Source organism: Microtus oregoni, unplaced genomic scaffold (assembly GCF_018167655.1).
Source record: "Microtus oregoni isolate MIOR12 unplaced genomic scaffold, Mior012 000029F_ref0000214, whole genome shotgun sequence".
Taxonomy (NCBI): domain Eukaryota; kingdom Metazoa; phylum Chordata; class Mammalia; order Rodentia; family Cricetidae; genus Microtus; species Microtus oregoni.
Genome location: NW_024543088.1, coordinates 17,431,597 through 17,447,730, shown reverse-complemented (window position 1 = coordinate 17,447,730; position 16,134 = coordinate 17,431,597). Strand labels below are relative to the sequence as shown.

At 39.5% G+C, this 16,134-nt stretch overlaps 1 protein-coding gene across 1 annotated transcript in view; it reads left to right on the top strand.

Moving 5' to 3' along the window:
- The window catches only part of Prkdc (protein kinase, DNA-activated, catalytic subunit), a 165,684-nt gene that overhangs the window by 35,775 nt on the left and 113,775 nt on the right, over positions 1–16,134 (top strand). Inside the window, exons 26-30 of the mRNA XM_041677945.1 lie at positions 24–131; positions 2,038–2,264; positions 6,299–6,393; positions 9,369–9,468; positions 12,029–12,162. Of these exons, the coding sequence (XP_041533879.1) occupies positions 24–131; positions 2,038–2,264; positions 6,299–6,393; positions 9,369–9,468; positions 12,029–12,162 (664 nt within the window). The remainder of the gene's footprint in view (positions 1–23; positions 132–2,037; positions 2,265–6,298; positions 6,394–9,368; positions 9,469–12,028; positions 12,163–16,134) is intronic.

The window sequence follows — 16,134 nt, the reverse complement described above, 5'->3', positions numbered from 1 at the left end:
TGCATTAGAAATTGTCTCCTCAGGTGACGAGGCAGCTCTATGAACCGCTTGTTATGCAGCTGATTCACTGGTTTACCAACAATAAGAAATTTGAAAGTCAGGATACTGTTGCCTTACTAGAAGCCATACTGGTAAGTAGTATTTGGTCCTTAACTTACCATTCCAATTGACTGTGAAATTTAGTGTACATTCAGATCTTTAGGAAAAGTTCCTTGTCAACAAACCAAAATAAAGCCTTTTTCTAAATTGTTATCTTTTTTGGACACAGCATCATATTTATTTTCGTGATACTCTTTTTGTTTTGTTTTGTTTTTCAAGACAGGGTTTCTTTGTGTATCAGCCCCGGCTTTCCTGGAACTCACTCTGTAGACCAGGCTGGCCTCGAACACACAGAGATCCGCCTGCCTCTGCCTCCTGACTGGTGGGATTAAAGGGGTGTGCCACTACTGCCTAGCCATTAGTGATATTCTTAATATCCATAACTAAGTTAACATGTGTTTTTATTCTGCTTTCTGAGTGGCTATATATTTATGTTAAATAATGATAGCTTTGCTAAAGGGCATAAGAGAGAGAGTGTGTGCAGTGTGTGCTGTGGGAATAAGTGGTAAAAATGCTCTTTATCAATAACAGTAGTTCAGTTTTGTTGTTGTTGTATTGTGTGTTTGTTCTTAATCCATGGTACAGTATTTAATTCAAGAAAAAAGGGAATTTTTAATTTATTTAATTTTCTCTTACATTCAGATTCCGCAAAGGGTGTGGAGTTCATGGTCTACCTTTTCTATCATACTCTTCATGAGGCAGTAGAGGCGTCATTAGCACCTGGTTCACTGGCCACGGGTTCAGGGAGATAGGCTATTGTGGTTTTGGATGAATATTTTAATTTTGAACTTCTAGAGATAACTTTGATTCCTTTAAGTATTATTTTATGTGTGTTCAAGTTATCCATTTTGGGGAGATAGAGCTATATGTTCACATTTGAATCACATTTATAATTGTAACACTTAGGAGGTAGAGATAGGAAGATGTGAGTGTGATGCTAGCCAGTGACATAGCAGTTCCATACAAGCCTATGCTACAGAGACCCTAATTTAAAAACTTCAAATAAAAAAAAAAACTTCAAATAAAAGTCGGGCAATGGTGGCGCACGCCTTTAATCCCAGCACTCGGAAGGCAGAGGCAGGCGGATCTCTGTGAGTTCGAGACCAGCCTGGTCTAGAAGAGCTAGTTCCAGGACAGGAACCAAAAGCTACAGAGAAACTCCGTCTCGAAAAACAAAACAAACAAACAAAAAAAAAACAAAAAAACAAAACTTCAAATAATTAGCCTGGCCGTGGTGGTGCATACCTTTAATTAATCTCAGTACTTGTGAAGGCAGAGGCAGGCAGATCTCCAAGTTCAAGGCCAGTCTGGTCCACAAAGTGAATTCTGGGATAGCCAGAACTAATCAGGAAACCCTACCTCGAAAAATAAAGAAAAAAATTTAAATTAAATTTTAAAAATTAAATAAGTAAATAAATACAATAACAAAAGTTCCAGTGAAATACCTAGTGAGCTTGTCCGAACATCCTTTAATTCTTTGTTCTTCCGTACTGGTTCTATTTTGCATCTGTAAAACATTTCTATTCAATTGGACCCAGCAAAACCATGGAAATTGACAAGAAGAACACCAGTGAAGAAGAAATGTGGCATATTGATGAAGACTCCTGTTCTACCCTTTTGCTGTGTAGAATATCCTGTTTGTTCAGGGCAATCAGTATAATCACAAAACTTTATTCTCAGAGTCACTTAGATCATATTCCTAGTTATGGGCAGTGAAGAGTTACTGAATGATTTTTTTTTTTTTAAAGTTATGGTTTATAGTTTAGGCTCTTAGTCCAGGCTGGTCTGGAACTTACTCTGTATCACAGGTTAGCTTAAACTCATAGTATTCTTGCCTTAGCCTCCTGAATGTTGGCATATATACTCACACAGAACTACCTTCAATAATTCTATGGGTATAAGAATAAATACAATGAAGCTGTCTTTGTCTTGATTAAGGATGGTATTGTGGACCCTGTTGACAGTACTTTAAGAGATTTTTGTGGATGCTGTATTCGAGAATTCCTCAAATGGTCCATTAAGCAGACAACACCTCAGCAGCAAGAGAAGAGCCCAGTAAACAGCAAGTCACTTTTCAAGCGTCTCTACAGCCTTGCACTCCATCCTAATGCCTTCAAGAGGCTCGGCGCAGCACTTGCTTTTAATCACATCTACAAGGAGTTCAGGTGTGTACGCTTTGTGTCGAGGAAAGATGTGTAAGACTGCCCTGGAAACCTTTAATGTGATTTTGAAAAGTGCCCTGATGTTTAAGTCCATGGTTGGTTGGTTGATTGGTTGCTTGGTTGGTTGGCTTTTTCGGTTTTTCAGGACAGGGTTTCATTGTGTAGCCCTGGCTGAAATCCATATATTTTCTGTCCTGCAATTATTGCATAAATATGTGATACATGGTGTGCTTTCAAGAATCTTAGGCACTACAGAGATGTGCTTGCAAATATGTTTTGAGAATGCAATGAGAGACACATGTGCACGATTCTTTGAAGCATATAGAATGTTTGTGTGGTGAGTAAGTTAGTGAAAACTTCTCAGAGATGGACCATAAAGAATGAATAAGAATCAACCAAATTCTTTCAGATTAAAAGGTGGTAGAGTACCAAGAATCTCTACCACCTCATAAGCCTGCTGGCAGTATGAAGTCGTGAAGAACTTTGGTACTCTTAGACATTTTTGAGAGGAATAAGATGCTGAACAGGTTTTGTCTGCTAATGTAGAAAAATGGGTATCATCACTAATGATATGGAGTATCAGGACTTATGGGAGTGCACAAACTTCCTAAGAATTTTGACTAAAGACTAAGGCAGAGAGAACACTCCAAAAGTTCAAGAAAGACATTGAGAAAAATGAGTGATATTCAGAAGAGAACTGTGGAAAAAAAGAAAGACTATTACTATATGCCAGTCACTGCTCTAAATACTGCAAATGTAAAATTACAACTCTTCATGAGGGCTGCATTTGAGAAAGATACTCAGATAGATAAATGTAAAGGTTTATGGATGAAATAAATCATGTTAAATAATGGTCTCTAATAGTAGACTACTATGTCATCTTAGAGTGGGCTTCTGACTTTGATGGTCAGAGTAGCTATTTCTAGAAAATGGCTACTGGGATACAGAGGAGACAATAATAGAAGATGGATGAAGAGATGGGAATCCACATGGTGTATTTACATAAGAATTAACTAGTGCTTGAAGTTTGTTATTTATTTTTAAATGTGAAGACGTATGTATAAAAGAATATATAAAACATATAATGTTTATAGAGTGATATTGATAAACCAAATTGCTACATACTCATCCTCCTACTTGAGAAATAGGCTACTCAGTCCAGAGCATCAAAAGTCTACTAACCTTAGAGTTTCTGAAGAAAAGAGCAATGACTATGAGGGCAGAGATTCACAGGCCTTCTAGATTCCTTTCTTGGAGAAAAGAGGACTACTTTATTTTGCAGACTGGTCTATTCAAAGGGCAGAGCAGGGATCCTAAGAGTGTCTGAGTTAGAGGTCTTAAGGACCTAGAAGTGACACACTTTCCCCAGAAGGGCGTGTAAAGGCATTTTCATTCTGGCTATCAGTTTGCCCTGCAGTTTTCCAGAGAGACATGTGAACACCGAGGGGAGGATTAACTGAATCATAGGTTACTCTTGAATTTAGGTTTGTCATTGATTGAAGTTTTATAGGCTGTGTATGTAGCGACACCTGTAGTCTATAAACTTGCCCTACAAAAGTAGTTATTCCCCTCAAATTTTACGTTACTTCTTTCCTTCTTCACTTCATAGTTTTACTTAGAAATATAAACCTAGGGAGAAAAAACCAAAGGTGGTGACAGCCTCCAGCACCCACCACGGAGCTCTGAACAACTTAAAATATATACAGGTAGTAATGGGAAGATGTTGTACAAAGTAGACTCATGAAATTGGAAAGAAAGATGGTGGAATGAGTCACAGTGTTGCTGGCACCAATGATAACAGGGAGATGTGCGGCAGCCTGGAAGTCCCACAGAAACAGGGCCAGCCCCCAGCATGGAGCTGCCAAGTGGTTACAGCTCTTGCTGCTCGTCCTGCTAGGAGAAAGAAAGTGTGGGCAGGGCACTGCCCACAGGCTACAAGCACAAAGGTCATGCCTAGAAGCCTTGGGGCAGCCTCATCAAGGGTGAGGGAGATGACAGCTTGGAATTTACACTGAACCTGCCCCCAATTGCCCTGGTTCTGTTCAATAGTAAGATATGGGAGATGAATCTCCACAACAGTCCAGTATTTATTTCCAGTCTAGAAACTTGAACCAGACCAAAAACTAGTTGTATAAAAAGATGTTTGGGCAAATATATATATATATATACACACACACACACACACACACACACACACACACACACACACTCTGTGACATACTGCAGTTTCCAGTGTCACCAAGATGAACAAATACTCAATGGAGAGGTAGGGAAGATGGAGGAACAGAGCAATAAGTGCGTAGTGGAGGGAGGAGGAACTAGAGATGCGGCAGTAGTAACAGGTATGGAAGAAGGCTCTGGTGGATAGGGAACATGTTGCTGCTGAGCTACATGGCTTCTCCTGACTCCACCTTCTTTCTCCCAGAATTCAGTTTAGGTCCCTGCTATAGGCTCAAAGCAGTTTCTTCATTAATCAATGGTAATCACAGCGTACAGAGGAGAATCCCACATCACCTCCCCTTTTCTGTCTAAATGAAAAGGAAGGTTTTAATTATAACATAGTAAAATTACATATAACAAAACAGGTATCAAGCAAGAATTACAGTTACAATATTTATATAAACTTTATCTTTTCTCATAACTAAGGAAAACTATAACTATCTATTCTTCAACTCCATTAAAGACTCCAGAAGGATATAATATTACCTAAGTAAACAGGAAGTGCATTGTAAGCAACTTCTAAAACTCTAGAATTGACAGAGGCATCTCACTGCTCGGACAGTTACCCAAAGTTCTTCTGTATTGTTGGAGCATCCATCTTCAGCCTACAGGCCTATAATATCCAGCAGACTTTTCCATGAAGCAGGAAATTTCAAAGACAGTTCTGCCTATATTAGCAGTTTGTCAGTCACTTTCTTCTGTGTCTTGCAGAATGTCAGGCAGACTCTTTCATGAAGCAGGAACCCTGAAGGACTGTCTCATTTTTTTTAGGCAACTTCAGCAGTCTCTCTCTTTTTCTTTTTGTGGGTCCTATTCATCGGTGTATCGCCACGTAGCTGTGGCTTACATGCCAGGTTCCATTCCGGCATCTGTCTCTGGCAGGGCTACATGGCTTCTTCTGACTCCACCTTCGTTCTCCCAGAATTCAGTCTAGTTTCCCTCCACCACCACCATCCCCAGCCTACCTCTGTTCTGCCCTGCTATAAGCCCACAGCAGTGTCTTTATTAATATATATAATCAGTGGTAATCACAACATACAGAAGGGAATCCCACATTACATGCTGGAGGCCATGTTGATGTTGTCTGTGCTATTGGCACAAACCATGTGAAAATTCATAATCTGTGTTCCTGATGACTGTAAAGGGCAAGGATGAAGCACCATTAATAAAAACTGGGGTTCAACCTGAAGATCAGAAAAGCAAAACAGCCAGCCACTGACTCTTACCTCTACTTCAGTCCAAAATGGTGGTCCTTCCTTCAAGCATCTTGACACCTTTTTCAAGGAAAATGCTTTCATAACCAGCAATTTATACAAAATTCTTTCCAAGATCTTGTTCATTGAATCCCAAAGCATGGATTTTTGTGATAATAGGATTTAATGATGTGTTTATAATCACTCATATTTTGATTAATATAAATATATTTGATCCTAGTTATAATGATTTAAAATTCATGGTCTGATGCTGTAGTTTGTTTACTCAGTCTTGGTTTCTGTTTCTTTCATAAAAAGACAGGTTAAGCTGTTACCCTTTATGCTGATAATTTATTGTAGACAAAAATAATGACATTTCAAATCTTTGCCTTAGCTTACATTTAAATATTTTATTCTTAATTTTCAAGAAAATGAATTTGTCTAACAAGTAGACCACTCTTTCTTTACTTAGTGCCTGTGCTGTATAGCACTGAGTCCCAGCACATCCTGGACTATTGGGTGAGACTCTGACTCAGAAGCGTTGTTTGCATTTCTTACCATTGATTTTTGTCTTTTCCCATGGATTGCTTTCTTAGGGGAGGTCTAATGGTCTTTGTTTTGCAGGGAAGAAGCATCCTTGGTAGAACAGTTTGTATTTGAAGCCTTAGTGACATACATGGAAAGTCTGGCCTTGGCACATGCGGATGAGAAATCCTTAGGTATGTGTCTTCCTATTGTTCTGTCTGCATTCTGATCCTGAGTGCTTTGGGGTCTTTTCCACTCAGAATCCTGAGCTCACATGAGTGCCATGTGTGGGTCTGGAAGTCAGATGACAACTTGTGCAATCCTGTTTTTATCTTTTCCCTATAGGTCTTGGGAATAAAACTCAGATGGCCAAGCCTTGTGGCACATGTCCTTACCCACATAGCCATCTCACTTTTTTTTCTTGTGTTTTTTTTTTTTATTTTTTATTGAAGAAAAAATTTCTGCCTCCTCCCAGCCTCCCATTTCCCTCCCCCTTCTCCCACTCCTCTCCCCCTCTTCCCACTCCTCTCCCCCTCCCTCTCCAGTCCAAAGAGCAGTCAGGGTTCCCTGCCCTGTGGTAAGTCCTAGGTCCTCCCCCCTCCGTCCATGTCTAGGAAGGTGAACATCCAAACTGGCTAGGCTCCCACAAAGCCAGCACATGAAGTAGGATCAAAACCCCGTGCCATTGTCCTTGGCTTCTCATCAGCCCTCATTGTCTGCCATGTTCAGAGAGTCCAGTTTTATCCCATGCTTTTTCAGTCACAGTCCAGCTGGCCTTGGTGAGCTCCCAATAGATCAGCCCCACTGTCTCAGTGGGTGGGTGCACCCCTCGTGGTCCTGAATTCCTTGCTCATGTTCTCTCTCCTTCTGCTCCTCCAATATTGGGACCTTGGGAGCTCAGTCCAGTGCTCCAGTGTGGGTCTCTGTCTCTATCTTCATCCATCGCCAGATGAAGGTTCTATGATGATATGCAAGATATTCATCAGTATGGCTATAGGATAGGGTCATTTCAGGTTCCCTATCCTCAGCTGCCCAAGGAACTAACTGGGGACATTGCCCTGGGCACCTGGGAGCCAATCTAGGTTCAAGTCTCTTGCCAACCCTAAGTTGGCCCCCTTAACTAAGATATGTGCTTCCCTCTTCCCCTATCCAACTTTCCTTTGTCCCCAATCATCCCGTTTCCCCAAGTTCCCCCCATCCTCCCCTTCTCACTTTCTCTCCCCATCTCCCCTTACCCCCCATCCCACCCCACCCTCAAGATCCCAATTTTTTGCCCGGCAATCTTGTCTACTTCCCATAGCCAAGAGGATAACTATATGTTTTTCCTTGGGTTCACCTTCTTATTTTGCATCTTTAGGATCACAAATTATAGACTCAGTGACCTTTATTTATGGCTAGAAACCAATTATGAGTGAGTATATCCCATGTTCATCTCAGCAGCACAGACATTTAGGGCAACATTGAATAAATGGGACCTACTGAAACTGAGAAGCTTCTGTAAAGCAAAGGACACTGTCACTAAGACAAAAAGGCAACCTACTGACTAAGAGAAGATCTTCACCAACCCCGCAACAGACAAAGGTCTGATCTCCAAAATATATAAAGAACTCAAGAAACTAGACTTTAAAATGCTAATTAACCCAATTAAAAAATGGGGCACTGAACTGAACAGAGAATTCTCAACAGAAGAAGTTCAAATGGCCAAAAGACACTTAAGGTCATGCTCAACCTCCTTAGCGATCAGGGAAATGCAAATCAAAACAACTTTGAGATATCGTCTTACACCTGTCGGAATGGCTAAAATCAAAAACACCAATGATAGCCTTTGCTGGAGAGATTGTGGAGGAAGGGGTACCCTCATCCATTGCTGGTGGGAATGCAAATTTGTGCAACCACTTTGGAAATCAGTGTGGCGGTTTCTCAGGAAATTCGGGATCAACCTGCCCCTGGACCCAGCAATACCACTCTTGGGAATATACCCAAGAGATGCCCGATCATATGACAAAAGCATTTGTTCAACTGTGTTCATAGCAGTATTATTTGTAATAGCCAGAACCTGGAAACAACCTAGATGCTCTTCAATGGAAGAATAGATGAAGAAAGTGTGGAATATATACACATTAGAGTACTACTCTGCGGTAAAAAAACAATGACTTCTTGAAAAAACTATCCTGAGTGAGGTAACCCAGACCCAAAAAGATGAACATGGGATGTACTCACTCATAATTGGCCATCTCACTTTTTAAGAAAAAATTTTTTATTAATGTTTTAAAATTATGTATGTGTATGTATGCATGTGTGTGAGTATACATTTTTATATATACATACACACATATATACACACACAAACATACACACATGGATATTTTGATTACATATATGCCTGTACACCATATGGGTTCCTGTGCCCATAGTGTTTGGAAAAGGGTATTGGACTCCCCATAACGGGAGTTATGGACAGTTATGAGTTGCCATGTGGGTGTTAGAAATTTAATTTGGGTCTTCTAGAAAACTTTTAACTGTTCTTAACTGCTGAGCCATCTGTCCAGCCCCCACTTTATTTTTTTTTAAGTTGATGTTATGGGTCAGCCTCTGGGTTTTAACACCCAGTACACAAAACATGCATGTATACACACACACACACACACACATACACACACACACACACACACACACACACAGAGAGAGAGAGAGAGAGAGAGAGAGAGAGAGAGAGATATCTGTGGAATGTCCTTAAGTCTGCACTTTTCTAGAGTGGCTACATATTAAGTTGTAATAGCTCTGAAGTGATGTGCACTGGCTCTGGCCTGAACTGAGTTATGGCACCCTGAGATTTCTTCCAGTCTAGTCTATCATGTGAGGCTATGCTTTGATTATTGTGGCTGTTGGTCATGTAGTTCCTATTTGTTTGTGATACTCCTTTTTGCATGTATGAATATAGTATGCATGCATGTGCCATGCCTTCCTGTAGCCATGAGTCTGGGTTTTATTTTAAGATTTGAAATGTAAGTCATTTATTTTAATTTCATATTCTGAGATGAAGAATACTAAATCTATAGTAAAATTACCTTTGTAGTCACAAAATTAGGTCATTAGTTTTATAACACGTTGTCAGTGATAATCTGCTATATGTTTTCATTGAAATCTTTTGTACTGGATATAAATACAGGTACAATTCAGCAGTGCTGTGATGCCATCGATCACCTCAGACGCATCATTGAAAAGAAGCACGATTCTTTAAACATACCAAGAAAACGACGGTTACCACAGTAGGTGATACTGTTTCCCTTTCCTCTCGTGAACCCAGCATAAAGCTAATTCCATCTGATAAAGGTTGTCAGATGGATGTGTAGAAGATAATTATCTTTGTAAAGAAGAAATGTGTAGAAGTGGGGGCTGGAGAGATGGATCAGTGGTTAAGAGCATTGCATTGCCTGCTCTTCCAAAGATCCTGAGTTCAATTCCCAGCAACCACATGGTGGCTCACAACCATCTGTAAATGAGGCCTGGTGCCCTCTTCTGGCCTGTAGGCATATACAGAGACAGAACATTGTATACATAATAAATAAATAAATTTTGAAAAAAAAAGAAATGTGTAGAAGTATGTTATGAACAGTCAACTTTCCAACAAAATTTCAAAGCTTTTAAGTGTAAAAATACCTGATTTAAGGAAGATGATATTTGATTAAAATTTGAGTCGGTGTCCAAATTGACAGTAAGTTTTGAAACAGAGAAAGGCATTGCATTTTGCTTGTGCTAAGTTTGAATGCAAGTTTGGTAAATAATTATTTAACTAGAATATCCTTGAACTGTCATACAATAAATTTGGAAGTATAAGAACTTAATGTCACTTTCAATCCAAGATGCTGGCTCCCTGTAGAATGTGGTTGCACACACCAGTGTTTGTACAGACCTGTTCACCAGCAAAATGAACAAAGCAGAAGTGTACACTCAGATGTCAGAAGTGTGCTCAAGTTACCAACTCCTGTTGAGGCTAGAGATCTACGTAGTGACAATTTAAACAGCCTGGCCACTGGAAACTTGTTAACGTTTCCAGGAAGTCTTTAGGGAACGTTTTATTTAATAGTCACCTGGAAGATAAAGTGCATATTTAGATTTAAGATGGACTTTGAAGATTGAGCACCTTGTTCAAGCTCACGTAAGTTTCTAAGTGAGACACAGAGGTGAACACTGATTTCAAAGTACATTCTGCTCACCACTACGCAGGATTTCAGGTGATACAGGCATTGAATGATGCTCTGAGTAGAGATTAATGTATTTGTTATTTTTAACTGTGCTGAAGTGCGCACAAAGTTTATCACTTTAAGCATTTTTGCATGTAGAGTCTTATAGTGTTATGTATAGCCACAGTGTTGTGCAACCAGTTCCCAAAGTTCTTTCATCCTGTAAAACTGAGACTCTATTCTATTAGACAACTACAGTTCTAGTCAAAAAAAAAAAAAAAAAAGAATAAAAGGAAAAAAAAGAATGGAAGACAATGAGGAGGAGGAGGATTGAGACTTGGAATTATCAAAATGAGAAAGTTGTTCAAAGCCAGACTGAATATTGACCAGTGATTACCTCAGGGCTAATCATTGTCAGGCAGGATGGAGGTACAGTGCTTTGGCCCTCTATACAGTATGTGGGAAGTCATGGTTTCTGTACTGGTACCCTCCACTCTGAACCTATATATAGCAGATATTTACATTTTCCCCATTTTAAAATTGACACCTTCAGGTATGGTGGCTTACAGTAATCCTGACTGCTTGGAAATTAAGGCAGGAGGAGCATAAGTTTGAGGTCAGCCAGGGCTGTTGTTCACATTCTTCCTACTTTCCCATCTCTGTCTCAAAGAAGTCATCAAGAAAAGTGGTAGGCTCATGCCTGTAATCCCAGAACTTGGGAGGGAGAGGTAGGAGGATCAAAAATTCAAGCCCAGCCTTAGGTAAAAGAGACTGGTAAAGAAACTACAAAAACAAACTACTACAGTTAAGTCTTTTGGGTTCGTCTGACTTGTAGCATGACTTTACACAATTGGTTCTTGGTCATTAACATATATTGAAATTAATTGGAGGTATAGTTAAAACACACATTGTGGTACAGGCTTCATCTACAAGATTTCTGAGTTGGGCTAGAGTAGGATCAAAGAACTTAGATTTATAACTAGTTCACAAGGTGAGCTTCTAAGAAACATTGCTTCACATCCTACAACTTTGGGCTTTTGTTTTTGTTTTTTTTTATTTTTTTAAATATTTATTTATTTAGTATGTATACAATGTTCTATCTGTGTGTATGCCTGCAGGCCAGAAGAGGGCACGAGACCTCATTACAGATGGTTGTGAGCCACCATGTGGTTGCTGGGAATTAAACTCAGGACTTTGGAAGAACAGGCAATGCTCTCAACCGCTGAGCCATCTCTCCAGCCCTGTTTTTGTTGTTTAAAGAGCACATTGGAACGGGAACATGAAATTCATGATTCTTTTTGTTAAGCATATCTAAACTTTTTTTTACCCATAGTGAAATAAAAGAGGGCCTGAGCATTTGCCTGCAGTATAAAGTATTGAGTTCTCTCTCTCTCTGGCATTGCAAAAACATATTTTTTATGTTGAAACTAAACTGAAGCTAGGTGTGGTGGCAAACATCTATAATTCCAGCACCAGGGAAGTAGAGGCAGGAAGATTTCTATGAGTTAATCTGTGATACCTTGATTACATCCTGATGGTAAAACATTAAAAAATGAATATGCCTGTTACATATGTCAGTAAGGTAGAATTGGAATACTTAGAATGCTGGATAGTGTGTTAATGACGGCGTGCTTTCTCTGTATAGGGGGTTTCCACCGTTGACATCGTTGTGTTTATTGGATCTAGTCAAGTGGCTTTTAGCTAACTGTGGAAGGCCCCAGACAGAATGTCGACACAAGTCCATAGAACTCTTTTATAAATTTGTTCCTTTACTCCCAGGTATGTTTTTTTATTTCTTTCTTTTTTTAATTAAAAAATTATTAAAATAGGGAAGGGATTAGTACCTGTGAACCACAGTGCATGTGTAGAGGACCAAGGCTGACTTGGAAGACTGTTTATTCCTTTTATTTTTAGCTGAACTCCGTAGATCAGCCTCAGATTGCTAGGCTTGTGCAGCGCGCACCCTTCCCTGCTGTGTCCATCTTGATAGCCCAGTGTTTTGATCCTTAACATTCTATCCTTTGCCAGTTTGGAGATGCAGACTAATGAAAACATTCTGATTCTGTATAAATTAATAATACAAATAGCATTTCCTTCCTCTTTCCCTTCTCCCCTCTCAATTTTGCTTTATAACTCAGAATCCTCCTGCATCGTCTGAGTGTTGGGATGACAAGCATACACTATACCTAGTATGTTTCTAATAAATTTAAAAATAGGTGTGGGCTGGAGAGATGGCACAGTGTTAAGAGCACTGACTGCATTTCCAGAGATCCTAGGTTTAATTCTATTCCCATTGCCCACATGTCAACTGACAACCACCTGTAACTCCATTTCAAGGGAATGTGACGTCCTCTCCTGGCCTCCTTAGGCACTGCATTCATATAATCATACATATATCATACATACATCATACATATAAGCAAAACTTTCATACACAAAATAGATTAAAATAAATCTTTGTCAGAGTAAGTATGTTTAATATTCATTCTAGGTTTGTATGACAAATGATAAAATGAATATGTTTTGTAAAGATTTGTGATAGGATAAAAATTACAACTTTGGTATTATGAAATAATGCAAAAGTAGATTTGGGATTCCCAAATTTTTATTTCACCACAGTTTTTTTTCCTGTCTCATTTAAATATTAAGGAAAAATTGATTTGCCTTTGCAGCTAACAAAACTTGGTTAAAGATTCCAAATATTGTATGCTGAAGACAACATACTTAATATGTGTAAGGTCCTAAGTTTATCTTCCAGTATTCCCCCTCACAGATTTAAAGTATTCAAAGTAACACAGTTGTATTTCAACATGAGTAATGAAAAGTCGCCAGCATTCTAAAACATAGAGACAGTATTTTAGTTACTTTTTTATTGCTGTGTTAAAGACCATAACTAAAAGCAACTTGGGGAAGAGATGGTTTACATCATGAAGGGAAGTTAGGGCAAGAATCTGGAGGAAAGACTAAAGCAGAGACCATGGTGAAATACTGCTTACTGGTTTGTTCTCCATGGTTTGCTCAGCTTGCTTTCTTATATAATCTAAGATTACCAGCCTAGAGGTGGGACTGCCTACAGTGGGCTGGGCCCTCGCATAGTAATCATATTAATCATTAGTAAAGAGAATGTGCCATAGTCTTGCCCACATTCCAATCTGATATAGGAATTTTCTCAATTGATATTTCCCCTTGTCTGATGACCCTCACTTGTTTCAGGTTGACAAAAAACTAAATAACACAGGAAGGGCCTCTCATTTGTTCACCAATTGGCCTAGACTGCAAGGCCAGCATGTTTTGGGTATCCATCTTTGTCTATCCCTCCAGCACTGTAGTATAGATGTACACCGCCATGCCCAGTTTTTATGTGGTGTTGTGAATCAATTTCAAGTCCTCACTTTTTCCCTCAAGCCCCCACTTAACGCACTGAGCCATCTTCCTACCTCCATACTGCTGTTAATTTAGATTTATTTAATCTGTTAAGTCATTGGCACAACCACATATGACGAGGAACCTGCTGGAACGGAAGGAGGCCATAGTTTTCTTCGAATGTCTAATCAATTTTAGATGGTGCTCCTTGGCAGACCCCACTCCACCCCTCGAGTGCCCCTGCCACTCTGACTCCTATACTGTTTGTGGTTTCTATGATGTCATCTTCATTGACCCAAGCATTTCTTTGCTGTTCTCTTCTCAGTTGCCCATAATGACAACCTCCTATATTTTCAACTAAATCTTGCTCTTACAATTGCTCTTGCCTATAATCCCACTGGAGACAGATGGACCTCTGTAGGTTCCAGGCCAACCAGGGCTAACCACTGAAACACTTTTCTCAAAAGAATCTATAAAGTCAGGCTATCGAGTAGTAGGCAAAGCTAGTCTTTCCCTAATATAAACCAAACAAAAAAATAATGCATTTTTTCTGGTTTATGTCATCTGTGGCCTTTAGGATGTATCACCCTCTGTAGCCTCCACCACTACCCTTTTTTTGAGCAGCAATGGTGGGAATCTGTAGGTAATTATGTTGAAGCTTCAAACACATGAATACCTCAGGTTGGTGTAATATCACAATAGTGGTAGGGTTGTTTATGCCACATGTATCAGGCTTTTTTTTTTTTTTACTTAAGGTAATATCTTTCCCTTTATTGGTTAAATAACTATAATTGTAAAGTAGTATATGACAATGAGAGAAACAGCTAATGGTCACCACCACGGAGGGTCAGGGAACCCTGATTGCTCTTCGAGCAGATGAGGGAGGGGGACTTGATCAGGGGAGGGGGAGGGAAATGGGAGGCGGTGGCGGGGAGGAGGCAGAAATCCTTAATAAATAAATTTAAAAAAATGTATCAGGCTTTTGAGAGAAACGATTGTCCAATTCCTTCTGATCGTTAAGACTCAATGTGAGTTTGATTGATGTCATAGAGGCCAGAACATGACACATTGGGAGGAACCTAAAACATACTCCTTTCATCCTTTTCTTCCTTTTATTCTTTTTCTCCTTCTCTTTTTTATTTTTCATGCACACACACAAGAGACACACACACCCCTGTATGGCCAAGGCTGACCTCATACTTACTGTATAGCTGTATATGGCCTTGAACTTCTTTTCCTGCTTCCTCCCATTTCTTTTTTTTTTTTCATCTACATGGATTTTATTTATAATGTATGATTCCTACATTATTTTGGATGCTCTTTCAAAAGTCTTATATATGTGACAAATTTGATCCCCATAAAGCTATGTTAAACACATGCTATGATTGTTTTCATTTTAAAGGTGGAAAAGTGGAGTAGCAGAGCCCAAATTTCAACCTTTGGAGGTCAAAAACCAAAGATGGTCTTAACCTATCAGGAAGCCTCTCCTCCTAGTTATTATAACAATGCATATGTCATTGTTCAATGAGGAAAGTGAGTCTCAGAAACAGGCTAAGTAAATTCTCTGGTGTTGTTTTGAGCAATTATTATTAGAGTAGAGACAATTTAAGTCTCATAACTGTACACCACTATGATTTAGTTCCCTCGGGCCTCTTTCTCTGTCATCAAACTTTCTTTTTTTTTTTTTTTTAATTTATTTAATGCTGCTGGGATTGCAGGTATATGCCACTCCTGTCAGCCAAGAGACCTGGAGGGTGATTCCTTGCATCTATCCTAGTTAGGGTTACTGTTGTTGTGATGAAATACCATGACCAAAAACAAGTTGGGGGAGGGAAGGGCTTACTTGGTTTATACTTTCATATCGCTGTTCATCATCAAAAGCAGTCAGGACAGGATTTCAAACAGGGAAGAAACCTGGAGGCAGGAGCTGATACAGAGGCAGGCCGTGGAGGGGTGCTGCTTACTGGCCTGCTCCACATGACTTGCTCAGTTCGCTTTCTTACAAAACCTAGTGTCACTAACCCAGGGATAGCACCACCCACCATGGGCTGGGCCTCCCCTATCAATCACTAATTAAGAAAATGCCCTATAATTATATCTTATGGGGACATTTAAATAACTCTAGCTTATGTCAAGTTGACATAAGACTGTCTAACACACTAGCTGATAAGGTCCCTATGTCTTTCTCTGTCTGTAGATCTCTGCCTTTTCCTTCTGATACCTGGCTTTTCTGTCTTTCTTGACATTTGCTGTAGAATTTAAATACCATATTATTTTTCTTCTCATAATTTTAATTTTCTTTGGTTCTGAGTGAAAATAGTGGGTTGTTCACCTTTTTACTCCTGTAGTCCCCAAATGTCCTATTACTACAGCAGACATAGGTCAAAG